This window comes from Calonectris borealis, chromosome 3, assembly GCF_964195595.1.
Source record: "Calonectris borealis chromosome 3, bCalBor7.hap1.2, whole genome shotgun sequence".
Taxonomy (NCBI): domain Eukaryota; kingdom Metazoa; phylum Chordata; class Aves; order Procellariiformes; family Procellariidae; genus Calonectris; species Calonectris borealis.
Window position 1 is genome coordinate 74,695,378 of NC_134314.1, and position 20,686 is coordinate 74,716,063.

Sequence of the window (20,686 nt, forward strand, 5' to 3'; positions counted from 1 at the left end):
TGTCTTCCCAAGTAAACGTTACGCGTGATGGAGCCCTGCTTTCCTGGAGATGGCTGAACACCTGCCTGCCGATGGGAAGCAGTGAATGAATTCCTTGGTTTGCTTTGCCTGTGTGCACAGCTTTTGCTTTACCTGTTAAACTGTCTTTATCTCAATCCACAAGTTTTCTCACTTTTACCCTTCCAATTCTCTTCCCCTCCATCCCACTGTGAGGGGAGTGAGCGAGTGGCTGTGTGGTGCTTAGTTGCCAGTTGGGGTTAAACCATGACACTAATATAGTTTTATTTGCTCTTATCTTTAGAGAATATTATCCAGTAGCAATCTTCGTAGTTCATAGACTGTATATTTTTTTATAAAAAAAAACATGTTTGGAAAATCTGTTACCATCATTGATTTAATTTTTCAAATTCTAAAAAAGGTAAACACAAATTACACAAATCTAGATGGTTTCTTGCCATTTTATTCCCATCATTCTTTTTCCACTTAAAAAATTTGTTACAACTTATTTCTTCATGGTAGAAATTTGGAGTGAAATCCAAAAAGTTAAAAAGAGTTTAAAAGAATGAAAGAAAATATTTTTTAAAAGGGACATTAATGTATTTCTACCTACCTCACTACAAAATATATGCTCATTTGCTGAAAAAAGTTCCAATGAGGTTTCATTTTTGACAACCACAGGAATCTAGGAGAAAGTAAATTAGTTAAGTCCATAGCTAAATTATCTGGAAAAAATTAAATGAACACTAATGTTTAACAGTAGTGACATATACAAATGTTAGACATTTGGCAAACATTCATTAGACATTTGCAAACTAAAGGCCGTCAGTTTGCAAATCTTGTAGCTGCTTTGGTATTTCTTAATAAAAATGTCTTAAAATGTAGTTGTTTTTAAATTCTAAATTTTAAATTCTAAAACGTAGAATTTTTAAAAATTATTAATTTTACCAGGAGATTTAAAGAGTACCAAATGAAATAATTACATAATTAAATTGAGATTTCCTCAATTTATTCATAATATTTGCAGTTCTGCATTTAAATCATACTGTCTCATACTTTGAGGTTCCCTTGGGCCCCCACCAAGATTCAAAGGGATTTGTTTCCTCATGGTCAGTTAGATGGTGGTATTGTCAGTATAAATGCTGACTTTATCAAAACTTTGACTGTATTACATATTTTTGATGACTATTACTTGTTTATACAGTCCGTTTTCTTTTTGTAAACTGTTTAGAAATAACATACTAGGATTGTAGTTTATTGAACTAAATATATCTGTGCCTCTCATCACTTATTGGTGATCATTGCCTGATTCTTTGCTTGGACTAAAAAGGCTTGTTTACGCTTTCTTTTATAGTTACTATTAGATTAGGTAGCAACATGTATCATCTTAATAGCCTTTCATCACTTGACATTTACATTAATTTTTAACAACTTATAAGATTTCTAGTAATCATAGTTTCTTGATTCAAAATACATTGGACCAAAACAAGCACCAAAGTTTTAGTCAGGCCTTAAAGAAAACAAATGCTTTCTTCATAGATAGATTTAAAATATTTTTAATAGAAACACATGTTTCCAGGGCTTTCTGGGCTGCCAGCTCTCTTGCCCTCATCTTTCAGATACCTCTACTCAGTTTATGCATTTTGGCAGCGTTTCTCATCCAATCTTTTGGTCTTGTCAATTACTCCCCTGACCTCCCCTTCTCCTTCCTGCATTAAAATTTAAACTTGGACCTGTTTAGTGTCTAGTTAATAAAAATGGAACTGACAAGATGACAAAAGGCAAACTGACAAGCCTGAAAAAGTTGGAAGGGTGGTCAAAGTGTTTTAAAACTTCAGCACTTCATCTGAAGCAAAAACGCTTTAAAAATTAAGATTAGCAACAGCATTGGAGAACACTAGCCTTTGAAATGGTAGGCTGTTTATTTTCTTTGAAATTAATTTTAAATATAAACTGAATGAGAGATTTGCATAATCTTAAAATGTTATGGTTACCTTCCAGACAAGTACTGACAAAGACGTGGACACGTTCTGTATGCAGACTGGAGAAATACAATAGCTGAAGTGAGAAAAAGTACTATATTTCTGGTAAAGATAATTTATGGTTTCAGGATAAATATTCACTTCAGATACCTGCTCAAGGGAAGCCTTAGTTGGAACAAACAGAACTTGTTTTGCCATGACACTGATTTTTAAGTGAGAAAACAAGAACACAAAGAAAAACAGGAAGGCGTCTCTCTGTCCAGGTGTCTTCTAAATGAATGTGGAGTCAAAAAGCAGAGCAGACTTGGGAGAATATACTACCATGATGTTTTGCACCAGGACGTGCTGGTCCACGGTGATCTCGGTAAGAAAGGCACTCAGACTCCGTATAGTATCATTTAAAATGCTATTATTAGAGCTAACTATAAAGAAAGGTATTAGTAAAACCTTATGTCCTTTTAGAAACTGGGAACCCCAACTTGTGCGGCATCAAACAGGCTTTTGATCCACGTGCAGCATTCTGTGCAGACCCCACCCGTTGAAAGGGTTGCCCCATTTTGCTATTATTGAGCTATGATAGGATTTGAATTATGACAGGATTTTCTTACAAGAAAACAACTCTTTTCATCATTTCTACTGTAAAACAGAAAGGATGTTCAGAACTTCCTGCTGCACTTGGATAAAGGCACGGAGACGCAGGAGGTGTAATTGCTGCCTGCAGGCTCCTCCCTTACAATAGGCTGGCTGAGGTTATCCAGTGGCCAGGGATCACGCCCGGCACCACACAGGCCTGAAGGACAAGCTGTGTGTGCAGCACAGGTTAACTGCTATATGGATCACCGACTCCTCGGTGTACGACGGTCTCCCGGACAGGATGACTACGCGTGGTCAAGAGGGTTTTATCCGTTGAACTAACTTCCTCTACTAATTTTCCTCTACTTGTGACATAGCTAGGTGAGTAGCATTTTTTCATTAAGACCTCGCTTGTTTCTTACCTTATTTGTTAAAAACTCATGTGGACGTTTCCATGAATGCACTTTTAAGGATGTTGGCAATTTTATTTTCCCTTCAGGATCCTCAAAGACATTCTACATAAAACATGCATGAAAAAAACCAGAACATTTTTTATTAATTACAGTATTGTGTCTTCCACAAGATTTAAAATAATATATTTTTCACACGATACTTCACTTAAGGGGAAAAATAGCATAAAAAGGAACTAATAGTATTTATAACTGAACTAAAAGAGTGCAAAATCCAAACTGAAGATTCAGCACAAAAACTGCTTGTATTGTTCTGAGAAGTCTGTGTGGCCTGCACTGTTCTAAATAGGTCTATATAAAATGTTTCCTTTCAGAGAAACCTCCAAAAAACCTTTTAATTCAGGCACTCTTCTACCAAGTTGCTTCTAAGTACTTTTTCTAACTCACTTATTTCTAAAGCTTTTTAAATTGAAGACTGAAAGTAAATATCTAAAGCAATATTCAGACACAAACAAAGCAGGTTCCACGCATTTAAAACTGCTATAGAAACCACTAAAGAGAGAGTCTCATAATTTTCAAACTTTCACTTCCAAAGTGATACTTATTCTCCGTGTGAACAGAAGGCGTCAGGATATATGCTATCTGTTTTACTTAATAGTACAATGTAGGATGAGGAGATGCCTCTGATACTGCTCGTGCTGACTGAGAAACTAATCGGTTACATGGTTAGCACCTTTTATTTGTGCTTGGAATTTTAAATAGCTTTTAGGCATATTACACATTTTGGTGTGTTTCACGGGCCACGATATACTCTATTTATCTTCTACAGACCAACAAAGAGAAAGAGTTTCTGGGAAGGAAAAACTATGATGCTTTGAGTACTTACTGATTAAAGGAAGGCAAAAGAAAATATATTACAAAAGCATTAAACTCAAACCCAAACCAAAGAATCCAAAATAGTATTTTCGCCGCATTTTTTTTCTTATTTGTTTCATTGTGTAAGTTCCTTCAACATACCAATCTGCAACAAACTATTTAGAGTACCTGAAGGAAGCAAGATAAGTTGGGGGAAGGGAAAGAACCTTTTAGGAATAATTATTTTTCTGAAAGCTTAAAGGAAGCCTTGTAGACTGGACCATACAGGATTGTATCAACAGAGTTTATACTCTGCTTTCAGAGACCACACGGTGTAATAGGAAATTTTAGCACTTAAACACTAGATAAACCAGAAAAAGGAGGCAGGTGAGAATGACATAACGCTACGCAAAGAAACACTAAAAAAACCAGAGGTACACCTTTCTTTAGCTTACAAGTGCAAAAATACTTTAAAGAAGGATATTGTAGGTTCAGCTAAACTTGGCTGACAAAATCAGGTTTAACTTATCTTTTATTTAAGGTGGCTGTAAGAGACAACTGCCAGGTCTCAGGAGTTCATGCTCTAAGGACAGGAGCCTCAACCTCAAGTTCTACAGGAAGGACAGGCAAGAAACAGGCACAAGAGAAACAGACAAGGTCAAATGCACAATCTCAGCAGCACACTGCGCTGCTCTAAGAGAGGCTGTTGCGTAGGGGTGCTTGATAGAAGAGCTTTAGTATTACAAGGAAAGAGATCACTTCCGATTTATTCCTTTTCCCACACAATAAAATAGGATTGTTTACATTCTTGTTCTAAGTGTACTTACAGGTACTGGATGTCATCACTAATTCTGGTTTTAACTGGAATACCCTATACGATGTTGAATTCTGGCTAGCTGCTTGGATCAAAAGAGGCCACATTAGAAAATTCTTTAGATCTGTATATTTGTCTGCTGTGACCGACATATTTAACAACTCCTTTAAACGTGTAAAAAGAGCAATGTTTCATTTAGCTTGTGGCTGAAGAACTGAATGGTCCAGTAAACACCTCAGAATTCCTCTTATGCTAAAAAAGATTTTCAGTTACAATTATTTTTAAATTTTATCTATTATAACGTGGGCAGACCCAACAGATTCATGCTAGATAAATGTTTAGAGTACAGCCCAAAGACACGAAATGCAGTAATGGAACAGAAGAAAGACACAAAGGAAAATTATTTACCTGTCAAGTTAATGGCAACATTCAGTACAGAACCTATAACTTCTCTCAAAAGAGTACTTTGGCCCCATAGGGATACAATATATTTAAGCTTGGGATAAGAAAAAAAAAATAATCTACAAAGACATAGGCTAACATATACATAGCTATACAGAACAAACATATAAACAATGCAGTATTTGCATATAAAATAGATGATTAAGCATGGTGTTAAATGGATTTTAAATACCACTTAAAAATGCTAAGTTTAAGAAACTCTTTAAAAAATAGTTTTACTACTACTCTGGGTAAAACGCACATACATTCTGTAATGATAACCATCTTGATGGAGTAAAAATCCAGATGAGATTTAAAAGTCATTCCAAAGTTGGAAAGACTGAGGAATTTTTCTCTATCTGGTAGGTGCTTACCTTCTGCAAAATAACTATATCCCCTCAAACCATTCTCTGCACACTCGAACTGCAGACAGTGTTTCACATGTCCAGAAACTGAGATGTGCAAAAGAAAAGACTTCAACATCTGTTTTTCCCATAATAAAGATGGGTGCATTTAACCTTTTGAGTCCACATAAACTGCCGTGCCTAGAGAAGGGATTGCTCTGACATACTACAACAGTTCAGCTGTTCCCACATCCCCAGTTTTAATTATGTTATGGAAGAGGTTTTGGGGTTTCATTTTTTTTTAACCATTAATGCGCACACATTAATGCACACACATATGTTAACAGTTCATTTAAGAAGCAACAAATAAACAATGCACAATACTTTTAGTTTATTATTTTAGTTTAGTAGGGAACTATTTAAACTCATTGAAAAGATATGATTGAAAATTAATATATTTATCAGTAACAAATTATTTTGAAGTTGTGACAAATACTCTGTTAAATACAGGTACAAAAAAATGAACTGGAAATTATATATATATGTCACACAACTTACCGAAATGGGACTTTTTCCAGTTTTTTCTTTCTCTTTTCCAACTTTTCCAGTATCCCATTTTTCTGCATTGATATCTGCTTCATTCCATTCTGGCCAAATGGGAAATCTCCACTTCTCGTTGGAAGCACCTACATGGGAAGACATAGTTGCCCTGGGAAACAGAGGCATGAATAATAATGGACAGTGTATTAGGTAAAGGTAGTAGGAAGATTTTTATCTCATAAAATATTCTTTTTTTAATGTACTGTAATACAAATTTTAGTGTTAGTAACTACAATAACTTCTTGTCACTAAGATAAGCGAACCTATAGAAGTTCTAGATGGCATTATTAGGTATAAACCAACAAAATACTTAAATCCATTTATATGAGGAATACTGCTGAAGTAAATGGGACAGCTGAAGCACAAAAGCAGAATCCAAGGGCACAGTTTCCTCCCTCTTCCTTTTCCCCTGCTTCAAGCCACATGGTTCTTCTTCCTCTCCTGTGCCAGTCCTAGCGTTCACGACCCAATTCAACTCACTCATCCAATTGAAGGCTTTCCTTTTATTTTTTCTTAAATTTTTTTTTCCTGACTTATTTATTTTAACCAACCAGAAGTAGCTTGCCATGGATAAAAGACATATTGGGAATAGGACTCCCACTTCTAGGCGCCTGTGAGCTGCTAGACCAGCCAGTTCTGTCTCCAATTAGTTTCATTCTCAGAGCCTCTCGTGCTACCAGTACTCTCACTACCCTCTTCTTGGGATTCACAACTCCAGCAAAAAGTTTGCTGAGACTGCAGGGATTTTCACAAGACTAATACACAACATGTTCATAGCTACCAACTAGTACTAGTAGTACCTGTGCACATCATTGTTCCAGTGTGTACGAAGGGCTGAAAAACTGAATTAGTTAAAATGAGAATACAGCAGCTCCTTCCCCCTTAACAACCAAACCTGGAAGCAAAGTATGTGCAGGTCAGATATGAATTCTATTCTCCCAGACCCACTGGCAATAAACTGTAGATATTGTCCACTCTAAGGAACAAAGGGAAGAAGCTGCAGGGACCCGAGAAGCAACGTGGCACCAAAAACTGAGCAAAAGGGTTTAAATAAATCTTATTGCAGAAAAAACATATGGACTTCAACTAGTTGGAAAAAAGGACTAAGGTCAGAATTTCCTCTTTGATACTCAGCAGTGTTCTACAGCAGAAATGCAATAGTAGACAGATACTTTTTTACTACTGGAGCCTTAACAATATACTTACATGATACTTCTCCTTCATTATGTACATCAGCTATAAAAAGCTAAAGATATTGTAATTTTCTCTTTCCTTTCCTTATACCACACTTTTTTTTTTAAATGAGAAACAGCAGAATTCCTACAAGTATGTCCAGGAGATCAGGAAGATAACAGTGTTTTGGGCTACAGCTGGAGGGCTATTTTTACAAACTGGTGCCAAGAAGTATTTATTTTAAAAATAAAAGATTGATTTCTTTAGAAACTGACATCTTCAGGAGATCTGAAAGGGAAAGCTTTCATTTTTGTTATATTTGAGAACTGGGGTTTTTTAACTTCTGGCCATATCTTGCACATCATATCATGTGGCTACTTATACTAATATACAAATAATCAGTGATATCATTTAAAGCCATACTCACATTTTAAATTTCAGAATTATAGCTTGAGATTTTGGTGACTCCACAGAAAAAAAAATGATTATGATTTACAGCATCACTCAGATTGTGCAAAGCATTTGACATTTCAGATAAAACAGTCACAGTGTCATAATTCACATATGCTCTTTTTTAGTTGTTGTACACAATATTCATTCATTGTTCCTATATAGGTGCAACCTTAATTGTAACTACATTCTAAAGACAAACACAGACTATATGAATTAGTAGTCTGGCTAGGGGAAAGGGGTGCGTAGCAAGTGACACCTGAAAATACTATATAAGCCCTATCTCCCAGAAGGTGAAAGCAGGGGCAAGTCACTTGGGGGAACAGAGACATTGCTCAAGTGTAGAGCAATGAAATTATAAAAGCAAAAGCTCAGCTGGAGTCAAAATAATCAAAGGACATTATGGGCAAGGAAAAAAGCTTCTGTAAGTACACTGGCAGCCACAGGAAGACTAAGTAAGGAAAATGCATGTTTGCTGCTTAATGGGGCAGGGAACTTAGTGACAAAGGACATAGAAAAGTACAAGATACTAAATGCCTTTTTGTTTCCTGGATTTTGTTGGCAAATTTGGCCCTCAGGCCTCCCCGTCCATGAGTCTACTAACAGAGTCCGTGGGAGTGAAGCATTATCTACAGTAGAAGAAAGCATCTAGGACAGCCAACTGGACACACACAGGTCCATGAGACTAGTTGGGATGTGAACAAAGGTACTGAGGGAGCTGACTGGAGTCACGCCAAGGCTCCTGTCAATCATATTCAAAAGACCATGGCAATTGGGCAAAGTTTCTGATGACTGGAAAAAGGCAAATATTATACCCATCTTCAAAAATGGTAAAAAGGAGGATCTGGGGAACTACAGTGCTTGGAGATACTTTAAACTCAAATGGACAAGGACCTAAGCAACCTGATCTAAGCTGGCCCTGCTTTGAGCAAGAGGTTGGACTAGATGGCTTCCAGAAGCCACCTTTCAATCAACATTTTTCTCTGATTCCATACTACTTTGTTGTTAGCAATATTAAGGACAAAGACATGGGTAAAAATATTTATCACTATCTAGAAAATAACTACTTTCATCCACACTACCAGTAGCTCTTATTGGAAGACAGCTGTGAAAATTCAATACCATCTGTGCCTTCTGCTGTGCAAATAAAAATACAGCTTCTACCACTCTAACCGGAATGTATTCTCTGGAGTAATATCTTGCTTTGCTTTTCTTTGTCATCTCAGTCATCTATAAATGGCCTCCAGCCTCTCTCTATTATGCTTGATCTTTCATTATCGGTATCATTTTTCCCTCCAGCGTTTTCTTGAAGACTCAAATGATGCTTCATTCTATATTCAATAATACTTAACAGGTAATTGAAAACCCTGAAGTGTTTATCAGTTTCTTTGGATTACTAGGAATGTCTGTATCAGTTCCGGTTGTTTCAAAGAACCTGCTGTATCTGCATTAACTGCATGCATGAAGAACAATCAAAAACAGAATGCCAGCTTCAACACTTGCGATATTTTGAAACTTTGCCCCTTTCGACATTGATTTAAATACAACTCCTGGCAGCTTCCTACATATACTTATAAGCAAAAAATGACAAGTTAAAATTCTTACTTTTTCTACTTTTTTCTTGTTTCAGATGAAATATCAATGACATATGCAGTGATTTTAAATATTCAAGGAGTACTTCTAATTTTTTGTATCTTTTTTTCTCTGTCTAAGTCTGCATTTTCTCTTTCAAATATTTATAGAGAAGCATGGAAGTTTCACTCAATAATAAATAAATAAATAAATAAATAATAATAATAATAATAAAAAAAATAATAATAATAATAAAAAGATGTTCTGAAGCCATTCCCAAAAACAATTAAATAATAATTGTAGTAATTGCTATAAGAATTCTGACTGTTTTGCGACAATAATGTAATAATAAAAAAGCATATTTTTAAAAAACAATGAGATATGGAAAGATTTGCCTAGGATACCATCACACTAAGACAGAAAATTACTTTACAATACACTTTGACATAATAGAATACCTTCAACACTAACAATGCAACACTAACAATGTGGAAGACATGGAAACAGTGCTATCTATGACTGAGATGTCTAAACTAAGTTGGGGAAGCCCAATGCTCCTGCTTCTCAAAAAGGATGATTCAATAAGGTTCTGGAAAAATTCATAAAGAACTGCAATTTAATTGGACTCCAAATATAAATGAATAAGTGAAAAAAGACAGCTGAATTTATTAAAATACTGTATTTGAATAAGGCTATTAAGAAGTTCCTTTATTGCAAGAATTGAATAATATAATTCACTGAGAATTCTTTGAAACAAACTAACAGACAGAAGGACAATTCAAAGCATTGCTGGTATTTTATGCTCAAGCTGGATGGCTTCATTGTGCAACAGTATTTTAAACACCAACTTTCTGGCAGACTTCTTTTTAATCCTGTGCTAAACCCTAAAGGAGAAAAAGGAAGAATAAATTGCCAAATGAGGGAAACACTATGAAGTTGGCACTAATTCACCTCTGACCCTCTAAGCAGCTTCTCCAAGAATACTGGTATAATTCATATAGTGCTAACAGAGGAAATAGGGAACAGCAGGATAGACAAAGACAACGGGAAAAAAAATTGCAGACAGATTATGATCTAAGTTTTTCAGAGACTTCAGGTTTAATAGAGAGCCAGGAGACAGGCCCACAAGGTACTGAAAGTGTGCTCTCTCAAGTTAAACATAGTAATTTAGTCTGTAGATGCTTTAGCTGCTCACCTACTCTGTAAGCAAGACCTTGTCAATATGGTCAATGGAGTCTAGAGAGCAAGTATTTTCTTCTTAAGGTAGATAAATCTACTTGTAAACTACCTATGACCATTCCTCACAGAGGGAACCCAGCAACATTGAAGGGAGTCTTCTCAAGAGAATTACAGAAGTACTGGTACTTAGTTTCAGAACAGCATGGCTGACCTTCCTCTCCCAGTACTCATGTCATTCTGGACCACCAGACAATAATAATTTTGTGACACATGAAAATAACTGATACACTATGCAGGTTTTTTAGAATTCAGGAAGACACCGTTCTTTCTATTTCATTCTTTCCTTCAGAAAAAGATTTAATACTCTCTTTCCTAACCCCCCCTTGCAAAAGTTAGATGCACCTTTAATTTTGCTTAGCATTTTGATACAGTCGCTTTCCTTAACAATAAAACAAAACAAAACCCAAAAAAAGGAAGGAAAAAAGAATTAGTTTTTCACTTTTGCTTAGATGAGGAGATCTAAGGATGGAAATGAGACGTCTTCTCACAGTAATTTCGATTGGGAGTATTTGAAACAGATAAAATTGTTTAATAGTTCAGTAATAATGCCAGCATTACTTCCACGATGACTCTGGGGCTTTATGCAGAAATCTGGTTGGACCTTGACAGATAAAAGTGCTTCAGCTTCTTCTGTCTCCATGGCTGTACTTTGGAATTTAGGGGAAAAAAGTCCCTAGGGATTCCATCCATATTGATGACTTCTTCAGGGTTTCTTGTTAGTTATTTCCATATGGATATATCAATTTTTTTTATTCTTTCTATGATCCTTGTTATTCCTTATGACACAGGTTGCAAAGACGATATTTTTTGCAGCTAAATCCTTTTCAGTTTCTATTTTCATTAAGGTTTTATTTGTTTATTTCTATTAAACCTACTTAAGTTTCAAAGTTTAAGACCTGCTTTATATTATCATTCTAAGAAATCGATACAGAGGTTTTCATGGACTTAGGACATAGTACTGGGATCTCTGCCTCAGGATTGAGATGCAAAATTGAAAGCTAAGTTTTGATTAACAATTAATTGCTACTCTGCAGCTGAGCTAGTTACTGTCTATGCATCTGTTCTTAGCTAACTTCAACTACGGAGTAAAATATGTGCTTGCTTAAAACACATTTTGGAGAATCAAAAGACTGAGCATTGGTATCTGTAACAGCAACTGTTTAAACCAACCAGCCATTTTATTTGCAGTATGATACATTTAGCTGGTACAGTATGATTAGGTATTTATATGCTAGCCTTTATGTTGATACAATGATTGTGATTTTGGTCTTCATTTGATTCACTTTATTAAGAATTTGTTCATCTCCACAGCAGGGCATTTGTTGCTAAGTAACTGCCAACAAGCCATCGCTTCATCCCATCTTAGTGCTTCCTGTAGGTGTTTTAAATGGTCACCAACATTACCCATAGCATGTTTTAAAGATTAAAAAATAAACTGTGAATTTGATCATAACAATACCCCAACAGAAGACAAAATCTATTTGATGCTCATCATTTTCACCCTGTTCCCTGGAGAGCTGCCAATCTTTTATCTTTCATTAAATACTATCTATTCTTCCCATGAAATGTCTGCAAGCATTATACTGTACAGCTTAGTTTCATTCAAACCCCAGAAAAGACACTATTAACATATAGCTGATGTCACACTGACTACAGTTTTTGGGATGGCCAATAATTAACGGAAATGATTCAGTAACAGGACATGACATTTAGGTAACTAATACCTGGCAGGTCAGTGAACGAGGCTCAGAGCTGAAACTTTTATCCTTCTTTCCTCCTTCCACTCCTCTGGATGCTCTGAACTCCTCTATATGTACAGAAGTAAGAGCAATCCGAAGTGAGGAATCTCACATCTCATATTCCCCATTGGATACCAATGTTGGGACACAGGGAGATGAGAATTTTGGGCTTTTTCCACTTACCAGGAAGCAATAAAGAAAAACGTGTCTGTTCCCTTGGATTGTTTGAGCAGTCAGAAGAAACAATTTCTGGCCCCAGTAAAGGCTTTTATATTAGGAAAAAGAGGGCAGAGAACAAACAGATGCCTCAACTTCTCCTCCAAACGTGTCCTGGGGGGAAGCTACTTAACTTTTTCTCTAATCTCTTCAGAACTCAAAGACAAAAGGCCCCTCTGAAGTCTTTATTTATGGCAGAAAGTTCTTTTAAACTCTCATCACTGAAATAGTTTTTCAAAAGTAGCATCTGAAACCCACGGCAGAAACCATGGCAACGCTCGAGTTTATAAGAATCTGGAAAGGATATGAGAACGTTTGACCAGGTATCAGTAACTCTGTGGCAAAATGATTTGCTCTTTTTCTTCATACATAGTGTCATTCTTCAGATGAGGAATGAACAGAATGAGTCACAATCAGACGATCTAATAAGCAGCTAAGGCAATATAGTCTTCTCTTTATTATTAATATAGTTAGAAAAAAATCCAAAATAAAACCAAAATATATATGTATTGTTTACAGTAACTTACCATTATTCTCAGACACTGGAGCCAAAAGCTAAAGGACTCTTTGCAGAAGAAAAATACACTAGTCCAAATGCTCAGAGCTCTCATAGTTGGTGAGAGACTCAAGCCACGGATGCAGTTCAGGTACAATGAGCAGAACAAACAACTAAGTTGCAATGACAGTTGCTTGCAAAGCCTATGACAACAGGTTTTGTTGTCATTTCACTTTTGTGTAGCTAGGGTAGGATTTCTTCTTTTAAAATATTATTTCTAAATGATTAAATATTTTAAAATATTCTTTTTAAAGAAGTTTGTAATTTGGATCACTACTTTCAAGTGTAATATTCTCATTTCTAAACATAGCTGACATCCTTGTGGGTGTGAGACAAATTACTAACAGACTTCAGTACCTTGCCAAGAATGAGCCTATTTCAAATGCTTGCGCACATTTGCTAAGAGAGAATGGTCACCTAGCCTCACGTTTAGCCTTGCCAGCTAGAAGTCCACGTGTTTTCTTATTTGTATTTGCCTGCATATTAATGGGAGGTGAGATGTTCATTCTTGGTTTTCTTTCCAGGTTATAGAAGGGGGAAAAAGAAAGCTACATGCCAAATCCCTTGCCCAAATTGTACACAGTGGTGTTTCCTGGACATTATTTCACAGAAAAATTGATGGAAAGTAGTGGCCTAGAAGCATTATGGTTTTTAAAACTTTTTTTTTTAGTTTGTTCTCCTTATTTTCAGCCTGATTCCATTTGTTGCCCTATAAATATGGTGAGAATAATGATCGATAGCTACTGGAACAGCCTGTCTCAAGCAGCATATACCTCTGTCAAACTCAGGACAAAAAAAGAAAAGGAATGTGCCACTTGGGGGATCTGAGTTCCATTCCACCGAATTCTGTGTGAGAAACCATAGCCACAGAGCATCCACTTGTTCTGGTTGTCCTCCAAGGCAGGAAGCTGAGGGTCTCTTTCCAAATACTTCTTTACTGTACCTGATTCAAAGAGGGAATCTGAAGTCACGTTTCCCCATATAATTGTACAGCACCTTAGAAATTATGGAAATAGTAACTTTTCCGAGTTTGTTTCTCCCAGTGTTTCCTGCTAAAAAGATTGAGCTGGCCTTAGATTCAGCTATAAGAACATTGGGAAGATTGTAGCACCTCTTTCCACACTGGAATTTGGTACTCAAGTATCTTTTAAGAACACAGCTTGCGCTTTGCTCCTTTCTTTGGCATTTCTTCTTGTTGGCTTCTGCAAAATCCTTTTGTGCCTTCTGTGTGACACCTGGGTAATTAAGAACTAAAAATCTCTGCATGGCAGAGCACCTCAGTACTTCTGTGGATTTAGGTCAACTCATTTACAAAGCACTTAGCATGCACTGATAAGAAAACCAGGAAATCCCATTTCTTCAGTGGTGGTTACACAGAGCTCTCAGAAGAAGCTAAAGTGGATGAATAATCCATGGCAGAGTCTCTAACACGATATTTTAAGAATGCTTTCCAGTTTCAAAGCAGAATTTTTTTTTTCTTTTGACAGCACTTTTTCTGCTATATAGTTCTGCTGAAAGCTGCTTTTCTCTATTACACTGTTCGTTGTAATAGAAGTCTAGACAGTAATTGCACAGTCTGGTTGCACAGTCTCCAACCAACAGCTCATGGACAGTGTTTGCCTGCAAGATCCTCTGACATTGCTTTGAATTACAGGGAAAGAAAACCTAAAAGTAAGACTAGTAGGGAGCACAGCATTTAGTGTGATATTGCCACTGGTATATTATTTAATGTGTTCATGCCCATGAGTCCATGAAGTTTGAAATCTACAGATCAGTGTAGGCTGAGCTCTCAGGGGTTCATTGTTTTAATTAGAATTAACTAGGAAAACAAATTTGAACACATAATTTCCTAATTAAAATGTAATCCAGTTAATCAAAAATTCAACTTACTGGTTGGTTTATATGCTATTTTAATAAGTTTATGATATTTACTTGGGGAAGAACCCGTTGATTCACCACAAAGCATGAAACTAAAAAAAAGTTAAAGGCAGAAGAAAAGGAAAAAAAAGTACTAACAAAGGAAAAAAAAGTACTAACAAATTGACTATATAAACTAAAATTGTACTGCATTTACACACTGAAACATTTCAATGAATGAAGCACAGGTGCTGAAAGCAAGATCTTCATCTTTCTGGCCAGAAAATGCTAACACTAAGCATTTTAGGTGTACTTAACTTTAGTTCTGAGACTAACAAAAATATTGGCCTTGGAAATATGGGTTATGTACAAAACAAATAGACAATAAAAGACAATAAATGAAAAGCAGCTATTTATGCTCAGGCAAGACAATGCAAACTCTCCAGGAATTTCTCTAGTTTTTGTTAGATTACAATTTAGGTATTAGTACAATAGTACAGTAAAAGAGTTTGCAGATGCATATTGATGCAATAAATAACTTCTGAAGAACAATTATGAACCAAAGAATTTCACCCAAATTGAACCTAAGATCATAACACATTTATCCACTAGCATTACTATGTTTGGGGAAAGTATGTATGTGCATGATGGTACCATTTGTTCAGTGTTTCAGATGGTTAAATTTTAAGCTACATAGACATTTCTCCATCCAATTCCGCAGCTGGACGTCCTGAAATCCTGGGCCATTACAGACTTATGTTGCTTCTGAACTACTTGAGAGAACAGGAAATCCCTTGTCATATTGGTAATACAAACAGCCAATAAACCCTTCCAAAAGGCTCTGGACAGCCATTCAAAACACAAGAATTCTGTTCATCTTAGGAGTCATTGCAATTACAGCCTGCTAAATGAGACCGTGATCTCAAAACGCCTGTTCCTCAGGATTATCAGGACAGTAGCTGCAAATTGGAAATGAACAACTGCTGCAGCTCGAGATACACCACAGCTCACCCCCAGACTCTTGTGAAGTCTTAACTGGCTTTGGTGATGCGTATGGTTAGGAAGGATCTGAGACAGAAGAGCCTCCCGAGTAATCCAAAGGACTGAAATCAGCTTTGTAGTAAGGGTATAATATCTTGTAATACCTGACCAGTTAAAATTGTAAAATTCATAAAGAAGGTTATGAATGCAGTGAAGGTTTAAAATTCTTCATATAGATTTCTTTCCCTTGAAGTTCAGTAACTAGCTGTACTGGTTTTGGCTGGGATTGAATTAAATTTCTTCCTAGTAGCTAGTATGGGGCTATGTTTTGGATTTGTGCTGAAAACAGTGTTGATAACACAGGGATGTTTTCGTCACTGCTGAGCAGTGCTTACACAGAGCCAAGGCCTTTTCTGCCCCTCAAACCACCCCACCAGCGAGCAGGCTGGGGGTGCACAGGAAGTTGGGAGGGGACACAGCTGGGACAGCTGACCCCAACTGACCAAAGGGGTATTCCATACCATACGACGTCATGCTCGGCATCTAAAGCTGGGGGAAGAAGAAGGAAGGGGGACGTTCGGCGTGATGGCGTTTCTCTTCCCAAGTAACGGTTACGCATGATGGAGCCCTGCTTTCCTGGAGATGGCTGAACACCTGCCTGCCGATGGGAAGCAGTGAATGAATTCCTTGGTTTGCTTTGCTTGTGTGCACGGCTTTTGCTTTGCCTATTAAACTGTCTTTATCTCAACCCACGAGTTTCTGCGCTTTTACTCAGATTCTCTCCTCCCATCCCACTGTGAGGGGAGTAAGCGAGCAGCCGCATGGGGCTGAGCTCCCTACCGGGGTTAAACATGACACTAGCATGCTTTGAACTCGAGCACTGTGTTTCTTATAACTATAACCTCGAAACTAACTGTATTTTTAAAGACAGCCCAGTTTCCAATAAATAGGACAGAATTAACCAAAAAATGCATATGCCTTATCCAAAAATTGCAAATTTAGGGCATCAGCAATAATTGTATCCTCAATGCCTTTTGTCCAAAATTTTAACTGTTTCAAGCCTCTAGCAGAACTTAGTCAGAACCACCAAGCCATCTCTGACTGAAGCTCATGCAAGGTCAAAAACATGCATAAGCATCGACATATGAATCTAACTAGCTTTTACAATAATATAGCAACCCCTTCTCTCAATAACACATACGTTGCAACGTATGTTGCAAGACAAAGATACACCATCGAGCTACCCTCTTGGACCACAAACGTAAGAACGGGAGTACTGAGTTGAACCAAGGGTGAACTATAGCCCACCGTCTTGTCTCAAACAATACTCCCAATTGAAAGCCTACAAAGAGCATAAAGGCATATATAGTATATTTCTCTAATACTTTGATAGTCTCCAATCATTTTTAGCTCAAGCACTTCCTGAGCTACATGTGGTTGCTATTTATTTATATAAACTTCAATGAATTTCTTTTCCGCAGACTTGTTCCATGACCCCATGTAAATTTTTAGTGCCCATTAAAACTTAAATTACCCAACACGAGCGCTCCAGCACAAAACTAAAAGCAGCTTCACGTTCAAACACCATGCCGTTATCCACAAGACATTAGTTCTTGCCATTCCCAAACTTCAGTCAATCTAGCGAGCCCCACCCAAAACATCAAAAAATTAATCTGTTCAATCTATATTCTCTAAACCTTAAGAATACTTACCTGAGGAACACATGCTGACAGTGGATAAAACCTCAATCACAAGCCTTGGCTTACTCCTTATCCTAGGCATATGTGAATTCAAGCATGAATTACCAATGCAGCTATTTTTTCTGTTCTTACTGTCCCAGCCTTAATCTTAATAACAAACATTAGGTAATCCTAGGCTTTGGTGCAGCAACACACTGTACAACAGAGTGCAGCAAGCTGCTACTCGTTGCTATCAATCAGGCACACAGCTAAACTTAAATCATTTCTTCCAGCCAGTCCAGGCTTCAGCCTGTCTCTGCAGTTCCTTACGGATCCATCAGCGGTAAATATTGCTCTTAGTTACTGCTCTCCCTAATAAGAACTCCAACACTCTGACCTCCCCCTATACATCAGTGATCTCTGCCTGTGCCACAATTATCCCTAAATCACTTGCCTCTCTTGGAATTGGCCATTAATTCCTCACTTTTGTCCCTAATAACCCAAACCCTAATTCAGATTTTTCTTTGTGCTGGCAGATGCTGATGACTTAAGTTTAATTCAGAAGATCGGGCTTGATGGCATAGAGTTTCATCAAATTCATTTTAAAAACATTTTAATTCATTATCCATTCTTATACTAGCCAGAATCTCTTTCAGTGCCGACAAAGACATCAATTCCTATTCACTATAGCCGTTGAAACCTGGGAAAGATCAGAGTCTCAGTAGCCTCTAATGGTGCAATTAAGGAAAGCTATAAGGACAGCAGTTCTTTTGAGCTCTTCAGCCTGTCATCTCTAGCAACTGCCTAGCTCCTGAAGGGAATTGCTACCTAATTAGAAAGCAGTAATGAACAGAGACCCAATGGAGCATCCTGCAGAGACCCATGCGAAGTCTGGCTTAGTGAGTCCAGAGAAATTTTCCTGCCTTCTCCGTATGCTTCTGAGGACCCACTCCAGCACCACAATATATTCACCAATAATCCCCATTGATTTTCCACGGTACAGATGTACTGTGCTGACTGTTGTAAGCATTTATGGGGGAAAAAGAAGTCTGATCTCGCTAGAAATCAAGCAAAGTAATTTTAAGGTCATCAAAATACATTTTCCAGCTGTTTGTACAGCTGAGGGCTTCTGCACTAATGTTATCCACAAGATTTGAAATTATAACACTCTAATTTTTTGTGGTAAGCATTGGCAGCTCTCAGGATTTTTTTTTTTTTAATATTTCTAAAAACTATTAGCCTTTTTTCTTTTTTATACTACTGATATTTCTATTCAGTATTTCAGTCATTGCAGACACACAAAAACAAGTAGCATTTACTATCAGGAAGACATTATTAGACAAAATACAAAATATTTTTGACATTTTTATCCCTGCAACTGCAAGCTGTGTTCAAAAATAAAACAGAGATCCTCAGGGAAAACGTACCTTGCAATTACCACAGATTACTGAACTGATGGGACAACGTTTTCTCAGGCAGCCTGCAAACATCCATTCCTCTTTCTGATACAGGGATATAACACTACTTAAGTTCTCATAGACTTACACAAAATTTGTACACTACAAGTTGTCTCTGTCTCACAAACGCACTGAACAAGCTGGGTAACAGAATGAATGTAAATAGGAAATATCTAATAAGTAATTGTCATACCTCCAATGAACGCAGCTCCAATCTTAGAATGTGTGTGTAAGATTTACTTCTAATCTCCACATCCCACTAAAAAAAGACTTGGTAAACTGCCTATGATAAAACATTTGCGATCATTACTAACCCTTGCCTGCTATTAGGAGAAAATCATTATTCTGAGGAAACATAGAGCAATCTCTCCAACACAGGGATTGCCAACCAAAATGAAGACTAAGTTACACAGTACAGTTGTTTTATCACCATGTTCAGCAATTTTTCTCAACAATTACAAATATTAAGAGCAGCAGTATTAATCATTTTGTCCCAGAGTAGACTCCTGCAGAATCAGCTCGATCCTCTGCTGACTTTTCTTGGCAACAATGATACCGATCTAGCCTTAAATCAGAAAATTGAACATTCTCTGCATTTGGGGCTAGAATTGTACTTTCTAGTAAATGAATGAGATTTGCATATTCTTCTCGAGGACCTGCAAACACAGAATATCTTTACTGTAAGATGGATATTCCTTACTATACAGCATCTTTCCATTTCCAAATAAAGAAGTAACATGTTGATCTGTCTGCTATCAATCACATTCCCATCATTCCAGCATCACAAATCCTGTGACAAAGGGGAAAGCACTCTATAAGCAATGTTGAAAATTGAAAAATGAAACAGAGCCTCCATTTTGCATAAATCACAGTCTGTAGTTCTAAGTTTTGACCATAAGCCTGATCCAAATTAAAAGCTCCCTGTAGGCTTTAGCAGACTGTGGTTCAAAACTTGAAACAGCCTAGCTGCTCGTTCTCTCCACAGAAATTCCGTAGCTTATAGCAGTGTTCTCCAAAGTGGGGTGTGCACACAAGGAAGAAAATATTAGAACTTCAGCAGTGCATGTATATAATTTATAAATAAATAAATCTACATATATTGGGGGGTGTGCTCAAAAATTTTTTACTGATAGTGTTGCACGTTCAAAAAAGTTTGGAGACCGCTGGCATATAGCATGACTAAAGAAAAGAAGTATGTTTCAATGTTTCAGTCCTTTCAGAGGGACTAAGAATGCTAAAATATCTTTTCAGTATTGGATTTGGGGTATAAATTCCAATCCATCTGGGAAACAAGGGCAAGCAAGAAGAAAGGCTATTCAAGGTGTCAAAAGTGTTCTCAGTTGTAAACTTTGAGCCGCACTGTGTTCAGTTCCCAGCTGTCAACAGTTTTCCCTGATCTCAGCAAAACCAGATTTTCACTCAGACCTTTGACTAGGGAGTACTAAGATGCGTGGGGGTTTTCAGCAGGACGAAGATCTTAATGAGACTAAACACCGTAGTAGAATAGAGCCTTTAATCAACTCAGAGAGCACTTCCAACTTACAGAGCAAAACAATATGAAAGTGTAGCAAGTGATGAATTCAAATTTTCAAGTGTTTTATAGCACCATTCTCTACTGTTTCATGAGAAAGTGGGGCTACTTTTTCTGTAAAATTTTTGTTTCAAGACAAAAATTTATTTATGCAAAAGTTTAGAATAAACTGTCACTAGCTTTCCTTGATTTAAATTCATTACCTACAGCTCAACAGATG

General features: G+C 37.0%; 1 protein-coding gene across 1 annotated transcript in view; it reads right to left on the reverse strand.

The window, feature by feature from the left end:
- Window positions 1-20,686, reverse strand: part of ADGB (androglobin) — a 123,226-nt gene that overhangs the window by 99,259 nt on the left and 3,281 nt on the right. The window contains exons 2-4 of the mRNA XM_075146211.1: window positions 5,975-6,125; window positions 2,975-3,067; window positions 611-682 (exon numbers count right to left, since the gene is read on the reverse strand). Coding sequence (XP_075002312.1) covers window positions 611-682; window positions 2,975-3,067; window positions 5,975-6,125 — 316 coding nt within the window. The remainder of the gene's footprint in view (window positions 1-610; window positions 683-2,974; window positions 3,068-5,974; window positions 6,126-20,686) is intronic.